The sequence below is a fragment of the Cyclopterus lumpus genome, chromosome 12, assembly GCF_009769545.1.
Source record: "Cyclopterus lumpus isolate fCycLum1 chromosome 12, fCycLum1.pri, whole genome shotgun sequence".
Lineage (NCBI taxonomy): Eukaryota > Metazoa > Chordata > Actinopteri > Perciformes > Cyclopteridae > Cyclopterus > Cyclopterus lumpus.
In genome coordinates this window covers 10,083,776-10,099,934 of record NC_046977.1, presented here as the reverse complement: position 1 = coordinate 10,099,934, position 16,159 = coordinate 10,083,776, and the positions used below count along the sequence as shown (strand labels likewise).

Here is a 16,159-nt window from a genome sequence, read left to right as displayed (position 1 = left end):
GTGTGAAAATGATTAAAGTCTCAGAGTCTGAGCCGTCACATATCCATCATGTTGTCTGGGATCGTAGAGAGAACAAAGCCTGTTATTCTGGTTTCAAGTTTTCTTGTGTGAATACAGAGCCAGCAGGAGGCTCAGGTGCAGTAGAAAGAGACGATCCTTTCACATTCCGACGGGAATAGACCTGTCAGTCCTGTAAGCGCTTGAAAAAACCAACTAGTGGAACCACATGCAGCTCTCTCAGCACACAGTGCACTTATCTGGTGTGAACCAGGGTGGAAAGATACTAACGCAGGGCATCATCATGCAAGATGCAGGCATGCTCAACGGGTAATGTTTTTGTTTTCTGAGGGTTTGCTCGAACTAACCTCCATCACATTTCAGGGATTCATGGAGCTGCTTTTGAACAAAAACTGAGGTTGTGTGCTGCTTTGTTTTGGGTTAAAATAAATAAACAAAGTGCTGTAACCCTTTCAGTGGGCTCGTTTTTTTTCCAGGGACTGCATTGTTTTTCATGAGTACATTTAGATGTGCCTTGTATTCCATTGTCAGTTTAAAAAAAGAATTCTGTTTATATCCCCCTTACATCAGCTGCCTTCCAAGAAAATGTGTTGATGTTTTGCTCAACCTGCATTTATAAGTGAAAGACACATTGTTATTTACGCTGCATGCGATCAACTTACTGTAGCTAAGGCTAATAGCTAAGGCCATTTTGTCACTTCCTAGAGACGTTACCTTGAGAGTCTTGGCGTTATTGAGAGTACCGGGACACCAGTGGAGACTCCAGGGCGAGTATGTTGTTACCTTTGGACAGAGCCAGGCCAGCTGTATCCTTCTGCTCTCAATCTATGCTAAACTATGCTAAGCTACACTAAGCGGCTGCTCGCTGGTAGGCTTCATATTCATCAATCATATATTATAGTGGGATCAATCTCCTAAACTAAATCCCCCAAAATAAGTTGCCATCTCCCAAAATGAACTACTCCTTTAAGCTTATTTGATTGATTTGGTTGCCTTTGGTCTTTGATGGTGGTTACCTTGGAGCCTCTCAAAGACATAGCTCAGATTTTTACATTTTTACAGAATTTTTACAGAATTCATGTTTGATTATGAACTTATTGAGTGCCTGAACTGTGCTCAATAAGTTGCTTGCAGGCTTAATTAAATGTTCCATTTAGCCTCCAGCCTGATATGGCAAAGAGCTCAAGAGCCTCACTTCTTACTTTCTTTTTATGAAGCTATGCAACATGGAACCTTTTATATTTGCCTAAATGTATTTTTGGAATTCTGACTTATTTTAACAGCAAATTAAGATGATCCCTTTATAATTTGGAAACGGTCCAATAGACTCCGCTGTGACAGTAGCAGCCGTATGAGGGAGGCGTGTGTGTGTGTGTGTGCGTGTGTGTGTGCGTGTGTGTGTGCGTGTGTCTGTGTATGTGCGTGCGTGTGCGTGCTGTGTGTGTGCTCTGCTCTGTGAGAGCCCAATGAGATTGGAGTGGAGAGAGAGAGAGAGATGATCATTGCCTCAGACAGGGTGTCTGTATCAGACGAGAAGGGGGTCACCCAGGAAAAATCCCTCGAAGCTGCTCTCCAGGAAAAAAGAAATGTGACACGCTTGTGTTTGAACCTTGTTTACCGGATCAGCTCATCAGCGCCGAGGCTTTCTTGTATCGTTGGTTCGTTTTCTTCTTCTTAAGAAGATGCACTCACGGGGGAGAAGAGTGAAGCAGATTACGTCGGAAATAGACAGTTTGAAAGAACAAGAATCAACGACACCAACAGCGAAAAAGGTCGATTAAGTGCCGATATTTGTTCATGGTCATTTTTTCAATTATTTTTTTTTATGCACGAGCTATAGAAGACAAAGTAGCCCGTGTACCATGTTTGACTTAATTAGCACATGAGCTAATCAATATATTTATGGCCAACACGCTATGAAGTAAAAGTTTTCATTTTAATTTCTTTTATGGAAATGGTATTCCGTATTTGCTCCATATAATCTGCTACGGGCTATACATTGAAACCAAAGCTGCATATTCTTGGTTAAACACGCAGCTCATTGCAAGGCGATAGGATTAGGGTTGAACTTTGCGCAGAGGGGGGAGTTGCTGTTTCCTTTTGCTCATCAAAGACAGCATATAGCAACGGGTCTGTCTCAAAACTCCGGAGAGCTACAGGATTTATGAAGATCGCGACACAGTTGGTTTCCTCTCGTAGAAATGCCCGTGCGTGCCGTGACCACCAGGTTCATGTACAAAGGACTTTGCACTATTCCAGATGTCCTCGCCTACCGGACCCCGGTTATCCTGCCCGAGGATGAGGTGGAAGGTGAGCCTCGTGTGTGTGTGTGTGTGTGTGTGTGTGTGTGTGTGTGTGTGTGTGTGCGTGCGTGTGTGTTTGTGTTGTAATGTTAAAGAGTTGTTACATCTGGATGCAGCGTCCACCTGGCAAACCAGTTCAGGACCCGGGAGAGCTCCAGACGGCGCGCGCTGCTTTTCCTCATCCACAAATGTGACACTAATAAGCGGTCTGCTTGTAAAAAAAAATAGATTTTCTTCATTATGTTTAAGGTTTAAATGTTTCACAAAATCTAGATACACATAAGAACTGTATATTTACATTCATCTTCGACTGTCTTTCTTTTGACACATTATTGCTTCTGATATGTTGTCATTTGAACTTCATTTCAAAATGTCACATTATCCTCTAATAATAATAGCAATAATATAATAATCCTCCAGATTTTCAGCACATGCCAAGTTCTCCACACATAGCACATTGTCATAAACCTGAGTAAAAGACACTGTTATATATCTCCTGTATCCATGGCACCTGTTAGACTTAACGGCACTGGATGTCACTTACTGTAAGTCGTGTGTGCTTGAGCCAAGATTCAGGGGGACAATGCTTGAAATTTGCACAACAAAAGAAAGAGAGCCTGAAATAGAGAAAAGGGCTGTGATGAAGGGGAAACGTATACAATAAAAGATTACATTATAATTTCTAGAAAATCCATCCCATGTTAAACTCAGATATAAGATAGGAGATTGATTCATTTTTGAGACTTGAATTAAATCCTCTCATCTCTTTCCGGTTTGTATGATGTATTTCATCTTTGATTAATAAAAAAAAAATGACCATCCACAGTGTTGCAATTAGTCCATCTAAAAGATTCATTAGAGCAGTGATTGTGCGTTCAATAGAAGCCATATAGTGCAGAGCTGTTGAGAAGGAGGCTTTGTTTTGCCAAATGGTCCTTATCGTGAGAAAGCACAGCTGGCAGTGATTTGGAGCAACGCCTGGCAGACTACAATAAAGAAATAACTCAGATCAGATTTGATATCACCAAGTCTTTTATTCAGAGGGAATTCCATTTCCCTTTCTTTTGTCTGCAGGTTGCCCGCGCCCACAAGTGGCTGTCTGCCCTTCCTTTGAGCCACTCATTTGACATTGAAAATCCACTATCTGCAATGACAACATGCATTTAATTAAAAGGTTGGGTATGAAAAAGCAAGAATTTAGAGGAACAGTAAAATCGAGTGGTGTGTGTTGCACGAGATGCTGTGCAGTCGTTGACGACACAGCCTTTCAAGTAGTGGAGAATCCTTTTCAAACTGTAGTTTTCTGATTGATAGCTATTACATATTCAGAACAGAGACAGACAATTCAACCGTGACTGTATTTACTCAGCGAAGATTCACTGAGCACATGTACATGGCCTCACAACTCGGCAGCGCCCAGGGTAAACAGGACTCTACCTGTTGTCTCCAAGTGTGTTAAAGAGCTCTCTGCTTGTAGCTGTTGAGGGAGGTATGAGAGTTTCAGATGAACGTCTTCCATTACAGATCCTGAGACAGACAGAATCAGCAACCTCCCACTTACCAACTGCCCTTGACTCCACACTGCTCCACCTTCACACACAGCGTGGGAGCTGCAGTTGTTGGTCTGTGCACTGCGGTCGATCCAGTGTTTCTGAGCAAAAAATGCTCTTTTTTTCTCAGAGGTTTGCAAAACAGCTGATGTATGTTTTTTCATCCCCAACATCTTTAATTACTGCAGGGCGGAAGTTCCCTAATTGCTAAACCCATGTAATTACTCTCCCTAATCATATTTATGATTATGATAATATCTTTTTCCCCAGCAAGGTGTGTGTATACCCAGTTTAATTTGGGATTGTCTGAGAAACAGATTACTCTAACACATCACTGTGACTGAACTGCTATACATGGATCAATCTTTGGTAGATGACTACACAACTAACACTGAAATAAGTAGAGTAATGCTGTGTCCTTATTTTGACTTTATAGAATCCAGATGAAAACAAATGCAGAAGTATCTTGAGCTGCAGAATCTCAGATGGCGACGAGAAGCTGGTCCAGAAACACTCCGACTAAAATCAACTAACTCCCTGTTTCTTTATTTAATGATAAAGTTGAAAACGTTTTCTCTATAAAATTCATTTCTCAATGGATAACTCAATTTCCTATGATGTGCGTTTTTAGCAATATAATAATTACAAGTTAAAGAAGAATAGGAAGGAAAAAGGAAGACACTGTTCATCATTCAAAAATAGATTCATTAATTATTTACTAACACATTTAATGATTTTTCTTACTATATAAAAAATACTTTTGCAAGTAGCGTCATTCAAATGTAATTATAATGCATCGATAAAAGAAATGCTTATAATTACCACTAAAATGTGGATGTAATTATTCAGTGGCACACTCGAGATTACACGTAGAGATTATCTGAAAATCGTTGTAATCCTGCCGTCTCAAGACATGTGTGATCTTTAATCGGATATTGTAGGTGGATCACAATCATATCTACAATATTAACTGCATTTATCATAACTATATTAGACATTGGCTACAATATGTAGATATATCTCAATAGATTGAAGCAAATAGTGAGGATTAAAGACACACTGTCACTGTTGTGTGTACTGGGTGAGTTTTAGGGAGGCTGATTAATACTCACAGCTCTTAATGGTTCTGTGGTTTCCAGGGAATGTTTTTCGAACAGATGGTTGCCTGCAGGTCAGTGGCAAGGCTTCCTGCCCTCTCCTTCGCTTGTGTGTCATGCAGTTGTCATAAACCCTGATATGTATTCAAACCATTACTACTGTGCAAGCAACTGTAGTACAGTTTAGTCTAAAACAGTACAAAGGCCTATGCTTATGGATTTGAGCCTTTTGAATGTCTCATCTAAAACTTGCTTAGTTTAAACTTGAGTTGTTCTAATTAATGTACCTTTTAAAGGACTTACTTTTGGCATTGGCTTGTTAGGTTGTCTCTGTTAATCCCATTATGTTGTCACTAATGCTACTTATTCATGCCAGTGACAGAGCAGTACCCACACATCCATTTCACATGTATGTGTGTGATTACCCTGTGTGAAATATGTGGACATTGTGCTGTTCCAAGTGTATCCCCATTTAATAAGCGCAATATTAAAACCAAGGTCCAGAGCCAAGTTCAGCCCATTATGCATGAACTACCTGAATGCATCTATGATACGTTGGCCAACGTGCATTGCCATTACCTTTTATAATTACACTCACAAATGTAAACAAAGCAATGTCTAATCATGTGACTATGTGCTTGCACTTATAGTATATGTGAGGTATTAGAGTGATCTGTAGAAATATTCAGAATGATTAGACTCAATGACCATAATCAGAAATAATTTAAAGACACTCGACATAAACCCATTTAATAATAAATATATAATAATTATAACAAATGTCCTATTTAAAAAAGGATCTTACCGTGTCAATATTACAAGTACTAAAACACATGTCATAACTTACATTAAGCTGGCAGACACTCAAACTGCACATGTGTTGAAACTGATAAGACTCTCGTTTTACGGCTCAACAATCATGACTTCCCGGCAGTTAAACTCTTGGAGGTCTCTTCGAGCTTGTATCACTCCTCGGTGCACCGCTGATGGAGGATGTGAACAGTATTTATAGATCACAGCCAGCAGGAGAATCCCCCAGACGTCAGGCATTGTGGCGAAGTGTAGTCTTCCACTTTGTATGCAAAGCTGTCGTCTTTGTGCGTACAAATGTAATGTTTCTTTGCAACGACATTGTCAAAAAATGACTCGTATGTGTGTGCTCTGTGTGTGTTACTGCATAACAGCAGTCAGGGCTCTATATCTGTAAATATACTGTACACACATACAGAGGGATATTTGTCAGGTCAGCTTTGCAATGGCTGGAGATGTTCTTCACACATTCATAGTGGTTTTATTTCACAGCAAACTGATAACAGCAAGGTTACAAAGCTAGAGACATGACACGTACATCGTAGTAGTTTATTGTGACTTCCTCTGTGGTCAATGATAAATGTCTGGTCATTACGGTTGTCACCTTCATAGTTACAAACAACATCATTTAACACGGTTACAAGATGTTCATTATGAGTGTCCTTACTCTTCCCTTTTCCTGTCTGTTGAAAACAAAGATATTTCATTTACATCATCCCACTGAATTGGGATGCAAATGTTAAACTATAAAAACTTGGACAGAAATATAAAATCTGCTACTATTGTCTTTCAATATAACTGAGAGGTTAGAGGAGCTGCAGGCCAAATTACCCACAAAGTTTCAATCTGAGGCTGCAGCATGTACAATGACCCGAAGGATTCGTTGGTTTAATTAATCTCACATAGCTGCGCCTCCGTCTATTAGTAAGAGAGATGATCATATTCTCAAGAGAAAACATCAGGAAAAAAAGAATGTTAATCAGCCTGTTTCCTTGTTTTTAACGTTAACAAGGTTTTCTTAAATTATTTATGACATCCTTACCCAGACAACACGTATCTTTGACCTCTTCCTTCATTTTGATCTCAACGACACACCTAGTTGTGACACTATCGTGGCAACAAAAACCACATGCTGTCACGGCTGGAAAATAAAGTCAAGCTCTGGCTGTTAGTAATTATTCAATTCCCCACAAATGAACACATAACATAATTTCACCTCAGCCTGCAGAAAGCTGCAGGTAGTGGAAGTATTTAAGATTTTTTGACAGCAGGAGCTGTTTTAGCTGCAGGGCGTGTGGAGCGCGTCCTCTACGACGTCTCTGGTGACGCTGTGTGTTGTATGTAAATGTAATAATGTGAAGATGCAGTACATCCCAGATGAGGTGTCAATGTGTGGGACCTGGGATGATGGGGGGGATTGATCTTTTTTATTATAAGACTCTCTACAGGGGCAACAAAGTACCGTATGGTGTATCGTGTCTTGTCGCATCATGATTCATCATATTGTATTTTTGACTAATTCAGTTCACACTGCCTGTGTTTATCCAGTCACCTCTGACCTCATTTTTGTGATAATTTTGTAAAATACTTTTGCTAGTGCAGACTCGATCAGTTTTGTATAAATATGGTATTCAGTAAAGTGTTCACTTCTAGAGCATCCATACAAATTAAACAATAGCAAGCTACTGTAGTTACCTAATTAAAAATCTAGCACCATACAAACATAAATAGATTCCTGTTTGACTATTATTGATGTGAGATTTTTGCTTGTGTACTTTTGGGTTTATAGTCAGCCAGAAACATCAGTTGGATTTTGAAGATCATAGTGTTGATAGCAGTTGCAGCACAATTTAGTAGTATTTTCACAGCCCTTATTATTTATTTGTACATTTGCGGTCCTCTGACATTATTTGTATGATGTGTCAACCTATTATATTTCTCCATTAAGGCCCTCTCAGCTGTACAGCATATTTATTTGTGTTGCCTCTGGTAAATATGATTCACATGTTTTTTCCCCTCCAATATCAGAGAGAAGGATGTCATGGGTGTCATCATATCGTTGTTACTGTAACCACCTGAGAGGGGCTCTTATTTAATGAAAAGAGTCTGATTCATCTCCCGGTGAAGATTTTTTTTTTATCCTCTAAACAATTTCCTGTAACTACCCCAATGAGTTTTATTTTAATAAGAAAACCATGTTATTTTAGGAACAGATGTGACGCCCCGGCCCATTGTCCTGGTTGTGCTGGCCGACCACAGCAGGCAGTCGGCTGACATGGCAGGGTCGTTAGCTTGATTGCGCTCACCTGGGCCTTCAGGCTATAAAAGCTGGTCCATGTGCACCCTGTCTCTCCTACAGCAGACGCCCACCCTGCATTAGTGCCTTCTGTTTTTGCACCTTCGACAGCTTCATATGCTCATACGACACACGCCCATGCTCCGCTTTCATTTGCTGACCTCCACGCTCCACTGTTCATTTGTGTGAACCTTAGTTTAATTAATTATGTTCGGTTTTAAGTATAACATTGCATGGACTTGAGCCACATTACCTGAGCCAGTTTGTGACACACACAACCCCACCGTTTTTATTTTTAAAAGGATTTAAGGGTCTATTATGGCAGAAATTGAATATAATATCCATTCATTAGTGTATAAACACTAGAAACTGAGAATTATGTTATTTTCCACTTTGAATAAGCCCTTAATAACTACATATGGAGCGGGTCTATCGTGTTTCTACAGTAGCCCAGAATGGACAAACCAAACACTGGCTCTAAGGACCTTTCATGTTGTTTACATTACCTGAAGGTCACCGTATAGTTTCCTACAAAGGGAGGGGTGCGGAGAGTGGTAATCATTTGGTTTCAATAAATCTGCAACCTCACCGCTAGATCCCACTAAATCCTAAACACTGCTCACTTAAAGGGATATTACTCACCTGTGAACTTGAAGTCTGAGGTTGCTGTAAAAACATTCCTATATTAGGAATCTATCCAATTTCTTTATTTGCATCCCCTTTCGTCTTAGATTGACCCAAAATATCCTGTTATTAGTGAAGAGACATGAATCTCCCCTTTTCTGTGTAAATTGATGTTCAGTTTTTGAATGTGACAAAGCAAATACAGTAACTCATCTGGGTTAGAAACAACTCAATTGACATCCGATAGCAGCTTTATAATGTGGTGACGGTTCTGAGACGAAACCTATTGCGAATGGTGTTGCAGGTTAAGTCCATGCATGCACATACAGCAACTTTGGACTGGAGACCGCCTGTTGTTCTCTTCTCTTCAGTTCCTGTGGAGCAAAGAGACCTCTTCATCTACCTCCTGCTGTATTAACTCCATTACCGTTTCCTGTGCATGTCATCATCGTTACTGAGGGTGAAGAGGGATTTTTGCTGAGAACTGGACATTCACTGTCGGGCTTCTTTCCTCAAGGAAAACCTCAAGGATAACAGTGTTGTCTTTTTTATAAAGACAACACTTGTTTCCCCTGAACCTCACATGTTTGATTGTGTATTCTCCAATGCATATAATTGACAAAGACAAACTCTGATTCATGTACTTTCTGTCCAGTTAACAGTTCCAGCAAATTCACAGAAACCTCTGGTTTCACAGAAACTTTTGGCAAGTGACTGATTAGGCAGAAAGCCAGGGGAGCTCTTTCTAAAAACAATTTCAAAAAAGGTAATGAATCCGGACTTGCCAGTTGTTTTGCAAATGTATTATTTTCTCCACCGAGGAGGTTGTTATGTCTTCGGTTCAGTTAGTTGGTTTGTTTGCGTGTTGTTCTTTGTCTATTTTTCCGAAGCATTACAGAAAAGGAATTGGCCCAATTTTCCTGAACAATTGTGGATGGTTGTAGCATGACCCGTCACATTTTCAAGCCGATACAAATGGCAGGCTGGACAGATGCATTATTTTGCACTTATTGAAATGGCCTTAGCGAAGGTCTGCGCTCTCCAAGTGCCTTTCTAGTTTTACATTTTAAAGTCAATTTAAAAGAAAAGTCACATCCTTGATAAACATACCAATATAAATAATCACAATGAGGAACATTAGCTTATTTTCAAATCAAATGAAAGGCGTTGGATATCAAAGTGAGGCAAAACAGTGTGTTGGTTTCCCACACTCTTCTTCTGGCTTAAAGCCCTTATTTGGGATTTTCCCAATTGCTTAGGTGAGCGAGCTTCAATGGCCTTTCTGCTGCTGCCAGTGGCAACGGCATTCTGCCACTGTGCAGCAGAGGGCTTCTTGGCCTCAGCCCTTTTTCATGGATGCTTTTAGCTGCACCAGCATGAATCACTCTGCTGGTTGGTCAAAAAGGTCAATAAGATCTGGTGGTCCTCATGTTCTGTTTTAACTCACTTGGAAGGTCAGCAGACTTTTAAGTCCTAGGTTTAGATCTCAGGGTTGGCAAAGGTGTCTCTTTGATGTTCGGGACACATAATATCAAGCTTATCACAAATTCTATACCAGCTCCTAATAGTTTCCGAGGGCTTAGTCCTTTCGTGGGAAGTTTGAGATTGAGCCAAGAAGTAATCTGTGAGTTGAGACGGATGAGGAGAACACCTGGTTTAATAAGATGATGAGTGAAAGACAAGCGGTGGAAATCAAGTCAAATACGCTAAAACAAACTGCTCTACATTGCAGAATAAATTAACATCAAACAGTCGGTTTGCTCTTCAGGAAACAATCAGCATCATGATTGCTTGGCAGCTGTTGGTCTAACCTGCCATGAAATTGTCAGTCATTATTTCATTTTGTAGTGGCTTTGCAAAATCTGATGATTTGGTCAAATCATTTTCCTTTCAGTAAACTTCAGTTTGTTGTAATATCATCTTTGCCCTTTGCACTGGATTACATCTAAGATATTATTGTGCCACAAAGTAAAAAGGATATTTCCTCTGTGGACCCCTGAATCCTTTTTAGGACGATGTAGCACCTGTCAAGGAAGTAAAGAAGGCACATTACCAGATGACATATTTATATATATATATTTACTAATTTAGACAAAGGTTGTTACAGACTCAAAGCATATTTGTTATTGATGATTTACACACTGCGAGTTTGATTTTGTTGTACCCAAAGTTGACAGTAATTATATTGCAAGCTTTATACGATCGCCCTCTAAAAAAATAACAGCAAAGTCTCCAACTTGTTAGATTCATTATCTTTGCACAAACTGAATGTTTGTCACGTCAATGATCCCTCTAACACATAAACAAAGTGTTTGCTTCCTGTTTGTTCAATCTAGAAGAGCATATTTGTTGGTGTGGACACACCCATGTCCATGTTTCTACCCTTGACTTGACTCACTGATGACGTATTTAGTTTGACTCAGTGTTACAGTCAAGGCCATTATCTCAAGGACAGACACTCTAAAATATTGTGACAAATTGGTCATAAAATGTCACTGACAATATTTTACTGCATTTTTACAGTCAACTTATTGTCACTGACTTGAGCGATTACTTAATCCATTCCATTATCCAAACCGTTTATCCTATTTAGGAGCCCATCCCAGCTGACATTTGGCGAAGGCAAGGCTCACCCTGGACAGGTTGCCAGTCACATATAGAGACAGACAACCATTCATGCTCACATTAACACCTACGGGCAATTTAGAGTCCAATTAACCTGAGCTGCATGTTTTTGGACTGTGGGAGGAAGCCGGAGAACCCGGAGGGAACCCACGCTGCCACGGGGAGAACATGCAAACTCCACACAGAAGGACCGCCCAGACGGTTCTCCTCCTATCAGCAGGATGAACCCTAAAAGCTTTGCTCATACAGACATTGGTTACTGGCTGCTGCAGGAAATGCTGAATTAATTAAATAGAAAATCTTGTGATTACATAATGTACAAGGACTTTCATGGCTTGGCCCTGACGTTAGGTAACCAGGCTGTTGCACACTCAAGGACTCAGAGCAACATCTGTGTCTGTTGAATGTTTACATCAAACAACAATGGTGGTGGTTCTGTAGTATCACATGTGTATACTCTTTGTACATATGTATATATGTCTAAATGCATCTGTGTTGGTCTGATATTGCCACCGCTCCATAATGATTTGTTTTAAGATTTACTAACTATGACATGCACGAGTCGGACATGATAATGTCAAATAATCCTAATGCGTTTATGAAGCTTATAATGTATCAGTGATGTATTTCAAAGGTTGCACTTGTGCTGTGTTGCACCATATGGTGTTCACATTATGTGTCGACCTTCTGCATTGCAGTACAAATTAACTTCAAAATATGGGCCCATGGGAAATGAAGATGTCTACAATGCCTCTGTAAATTCGTGGAAAATAAATGTAAGATCTATATAAATATAAATATAATGAATTTAATGTCCTATATTAAAATTAAACAACATTTTAAATTATGTAAATAAGCTAAAATATTGAGATGGGAAAGGGTGGATGATAAAGAGAGAACATCGAGTAATGTTGTTTATGGAAGGCCAAAACATTGTCTTGAAGAAAGTAAATAATTGTAATTCTGTGTTTTAAAACTAGGTGATAAATCAGAGATTATAATGAAGTTTTCCTTTTCAGAGAAGCAGAGACAGAGTGGATTCATCTGTACATTAATTTTAGTTTTTTTAATATTCCTTTCTTATGGTGTGAGACATCAGTAGTCCAGCCACTGCTCAGCTGGCTCAGTGAATTCATTATTTGTTATTGGCGCCAGGGGTCGTGACATTGACTCTAGGGTGGTGCTTAGGAGGATAAAAAAAACTCAAACAGCACTGCTGGCTGTAATTTAGACAAATATGTTGTGTCTGATATGTCACGGACAGTGTCCCTTTTTCAGAAAGACCTCAATGACTGCACCAAAGACAAAAGGCGTACTGCAACAGTTCTAGTGTCTCACTAGGTTGAAATCTGCCACGTTGGGTTTAGATCTGAAAACCGCAGTCTCTCCGTCATTCATGTTCACAAGATGGATGATAGGGTCTTGTCCACTTGAATACAAATTGCGGGTGTTGCTTTCCCAAACACATACTTGCATGCAAATGATTGTTCTCCATGAGAGAAGCAGTGAGTATAATGCATTCATTTGAAGTTCATAGGAAGTTCCATACAAGCTCTTGCATTAAAACTGAATGTAGAGGTGAGTTTATGTTTGAGCTTATGTTGAAGTTTGATGACGTGACCTGACTGACCCAGGATTGGCTCCAGAGCCCAGTGGTGGGACTGGGTACTGTAGCCAATCTAGTCCCATTGTCAATTATGTTGATTAGCATGTTCATTTCCTTGCTCTTCTCAGCACTTTCCCTTTTCCGTTTCAAGTATCTCAGTCGAGCATTGTACATGAACATGTTAGCTTGTACATTGTTCATTTATAAATTGGTAGAAGTTAATATCCTAAAATGCAATTTTCTTAATTGCATGTTGTGTTTTATCGAATGACATGTAACTGAGCATTGAAGAGTCTCATTGAAAAGTCTTGTATATATGAGGATCTATCTACATCAAAAAGAGCCACAGAGGTCCGGTGCCTTTGATGTTCAACTGCTCCTTTTACCACTTCAAAGAGAATATTGGGATGCAGGGTGAGGATGGCAATGTTTATGGATCATTCACCAAAAGTTGTGGTTAATTATAAACACATGAACCTGCGCGCCGCTTTCTTTCACAAACAATTGTGCTATGGCCATTGTAACAGGTGTGAAGTTCTCTGTGACTAACAAGGACTTTGCACCATATGATCTCAACCGAAAGATATTTTATAATATAACAGGCCAGGTAACGAAATAGAACTAGGAGCACACTCAGAGAGCACAGAGCACCGCCAATCCAATCTGAAATTGAATAGTTTCTTCATTGGCCTATGCTACATTCTTCCATCAAGTGTCATGAAAATCAGGCCAGTCGTTTATCTGAAATCCTGCTGACAAACCAGAACTGACAGAAACATTCAACTACAGTCTCTGTGTCTCATCACAGAGCTGAAACATTCAATTACAGTCTCTGTCTCTCATCACAGAGCTGAAACATTACAGTCTCTCACTGTTGGTGTAGGAATTTTCGTGGGAATTATTGAAAAATAAGAATATATATATATATATATATATATATATATATATATATATATATATATATATATATATATATATATAAATATCCTTTACTACATGTGCAGTATTAGCAAAAACAACTGCTCTCTCACTGCAATTTTCACTCCTCACACATTAAATATTCAGATGTGCCTCCCTTTCCTCTAAGAAACAGGGATTACGCTTTTCAAGCTTGGACTTTGAGTGTAACTGCCTGGGATTCTTAAGTCAACACCATTTCTAACTGCTTTACGGGAACCTAAACTCTTACTACAAACATCGTGTCCATTCTCAACTGAGCCAGCATGCTGGTGCTCACTGTGTGAAATTGTGATAAATCTATATTAACATGCCGTGGCTCCTTTCTCTCCACTCTTAACATAATTAATGCCCTCCTTCTCCTAACAGAGATCCGTGAGGCTTTCAAAGTATTTGACCGTGATGGGAACGGCTTCATCTCAAAGCAGGAACTGGGGATGGCCATGCGCTCACTGGGCTACATGCCCAATGAGGTGGAGCTGGAGATCATCATCCAAAGACTTGATATAGATGGTATGTCTCTCTCTCTCTCTCTGGCAAGTTCAAAAGACTGTTGCATATAATCCAACACATTAGCTATACAGTGACAGGTTTGTCTTTCTGTCTGTTTCATCAGGTGACGGTCAAGTTGGCTTTGATGAATTCGTCACATTGCTCGGTCCTAAACTCTCGGCTGCTGGAATGCCCGATAAGTTTCACGGAGCAGACTTTGATTCAGTGTTTTGGAAGGTAAATGTTGGCATACGTATCTGCAATCAAGTCTACACCTTTTCTTTTATCAGTGTTACATTATTCTCACATTATACTACACCTCTCTGATAGTTACAGTACGTGACATGAAGTAATATATATATATATATATATATATATATATATATATATATATATATATATATATATGCATCTCCCTGCATTCAGTAGATTAGCTCGCCAGGAGCTACCGTCTGATCACTATTTATTGATGTCCTTCAGCTTATCACTGAGGGGCTTTGAAACAGAAGTTTTTCCTCTGCTAATCAGACCTTTCTTGGTGTTTGACGTCTTCCCCAGTGTGACATGCAGAAACTGACTGTGGATGAGCTTAAGAGACTTCTTTACGACACTTTCCGTGACCATCTCACCATGAAAGACATTGAGAACATCATCATGACCGAGGAGAGCCACCTGAACAGTCCAGAGTCCCATGTGGACATTGACAGTATGTATTTTATTTCACACATTGTTCAGACATTTTAAAATCTCTGATGAGACACTTAGATGTGCTAATATCTCTTCTCAATCTTTCCACAGCAAGCCCAACTCAACAGGAAAAACACACATGTGTGCGTAAAAGCCTGATTTGTGCCTTCGCCATTGCATTCATCATCAGCGTTATGCTCATTGCAGCCAATCAAATGCTGCGCCGAGGAATGAAATAAATGCTACACCAGCTGGTTACAAAGAGATTTAAAGAAGGACGATGGGAATTTAAACATTAACCAAAAATGATGTTTTTGGTTTTGCTCAATGTTTTCGTCACGATGATTCTGTCACAGCTTCTCTCGATAATGGACAAAAATGATGTCGCGCAGTGGTTTTGTATGACCGCAAATAAAAGCATAAAGGTAAAAATAGAAAGAAAAACATTTCAAGGGCTGATTAGTATTCAAAAGAAGAATATATCATTAATTCAAAGAAATTAGATGGGAAAGCAGACTGTAGTAATTGCTGTAGTAGGCTAATAACTGTGCCGTATCTAATATATCAAAACATATTACTGTTGTTGACTAGAATTCTGTCATTTAGAATGCACCCAATAATGATATAACTGATGATAGTAATAAAGCAATACAAACAAGTTGATGGGCCGCATGTTAAGTAGCTTTAAATCACTGACAAAAAAACATAACAATAGATGACTGGTTTCCTGATAAATGTCTTTTAAGTCTACATCTGTGTCTAAGATTTTCTGTCCAGAAGTGCAAATCACATCTTATTTAACATACTTTTCTAACCTGGCATCATCTGTAGTCTAAACCTTAACAAAAGAGTAGCCTGACTAATGCTAAACACACATCTGTTAAAAGGAGTATTTAGAGTATTCTGGAAACATATTGGCTCTAATTATAACAATATCTGTATGTCAGTTCATCACTTTGACCCAGAATGAAATACTTCGAAAGCAGTTCCAGGGAACGCCGTGACATTTTAAACAGAAGCTCATTATTGACAGAGAATAAATTGTACTGAGGCCAGTGATCCCCAAAATGTTCCTGCAATGCCACCAGCTGATC

At 39.4% G+C, this 16,159-nt stretch overlaps 1 protein-coding gene across 1 annotated transcript; it reads left to right on the top strand.

Annotated features, from left to right (window-relative positions):
• The first annotated feature begins 1,532 nt into the window (after window positions 1-1,532).
• cabp7b (calcium binding protein 7b) lies at window positions 1,533-15,834 on the top strand. Its single transcript, XM_034546999.1, has 5 exons — window positions 1,533-2,328; window positions 14,256-14,399; window positions 14,503-14,615; window positions 14,937-15,084; window positions 15,177-15,834. The coding sequence occupies exons 1-5, from the start codon at window positions 2,220-2,222 to the stop codon at window positions 15,302-15,304; spliced, it is 642 nt and encodes a 213-aa protein (XP_034402890.1). The 5' UTR covers window positions 1,533-2,219; the 3' UTR covers window positions 15,305-15,834.
• The last annotated feature ends 325 nt before the right edge of the window (window positions 15,835-16,159 follow it).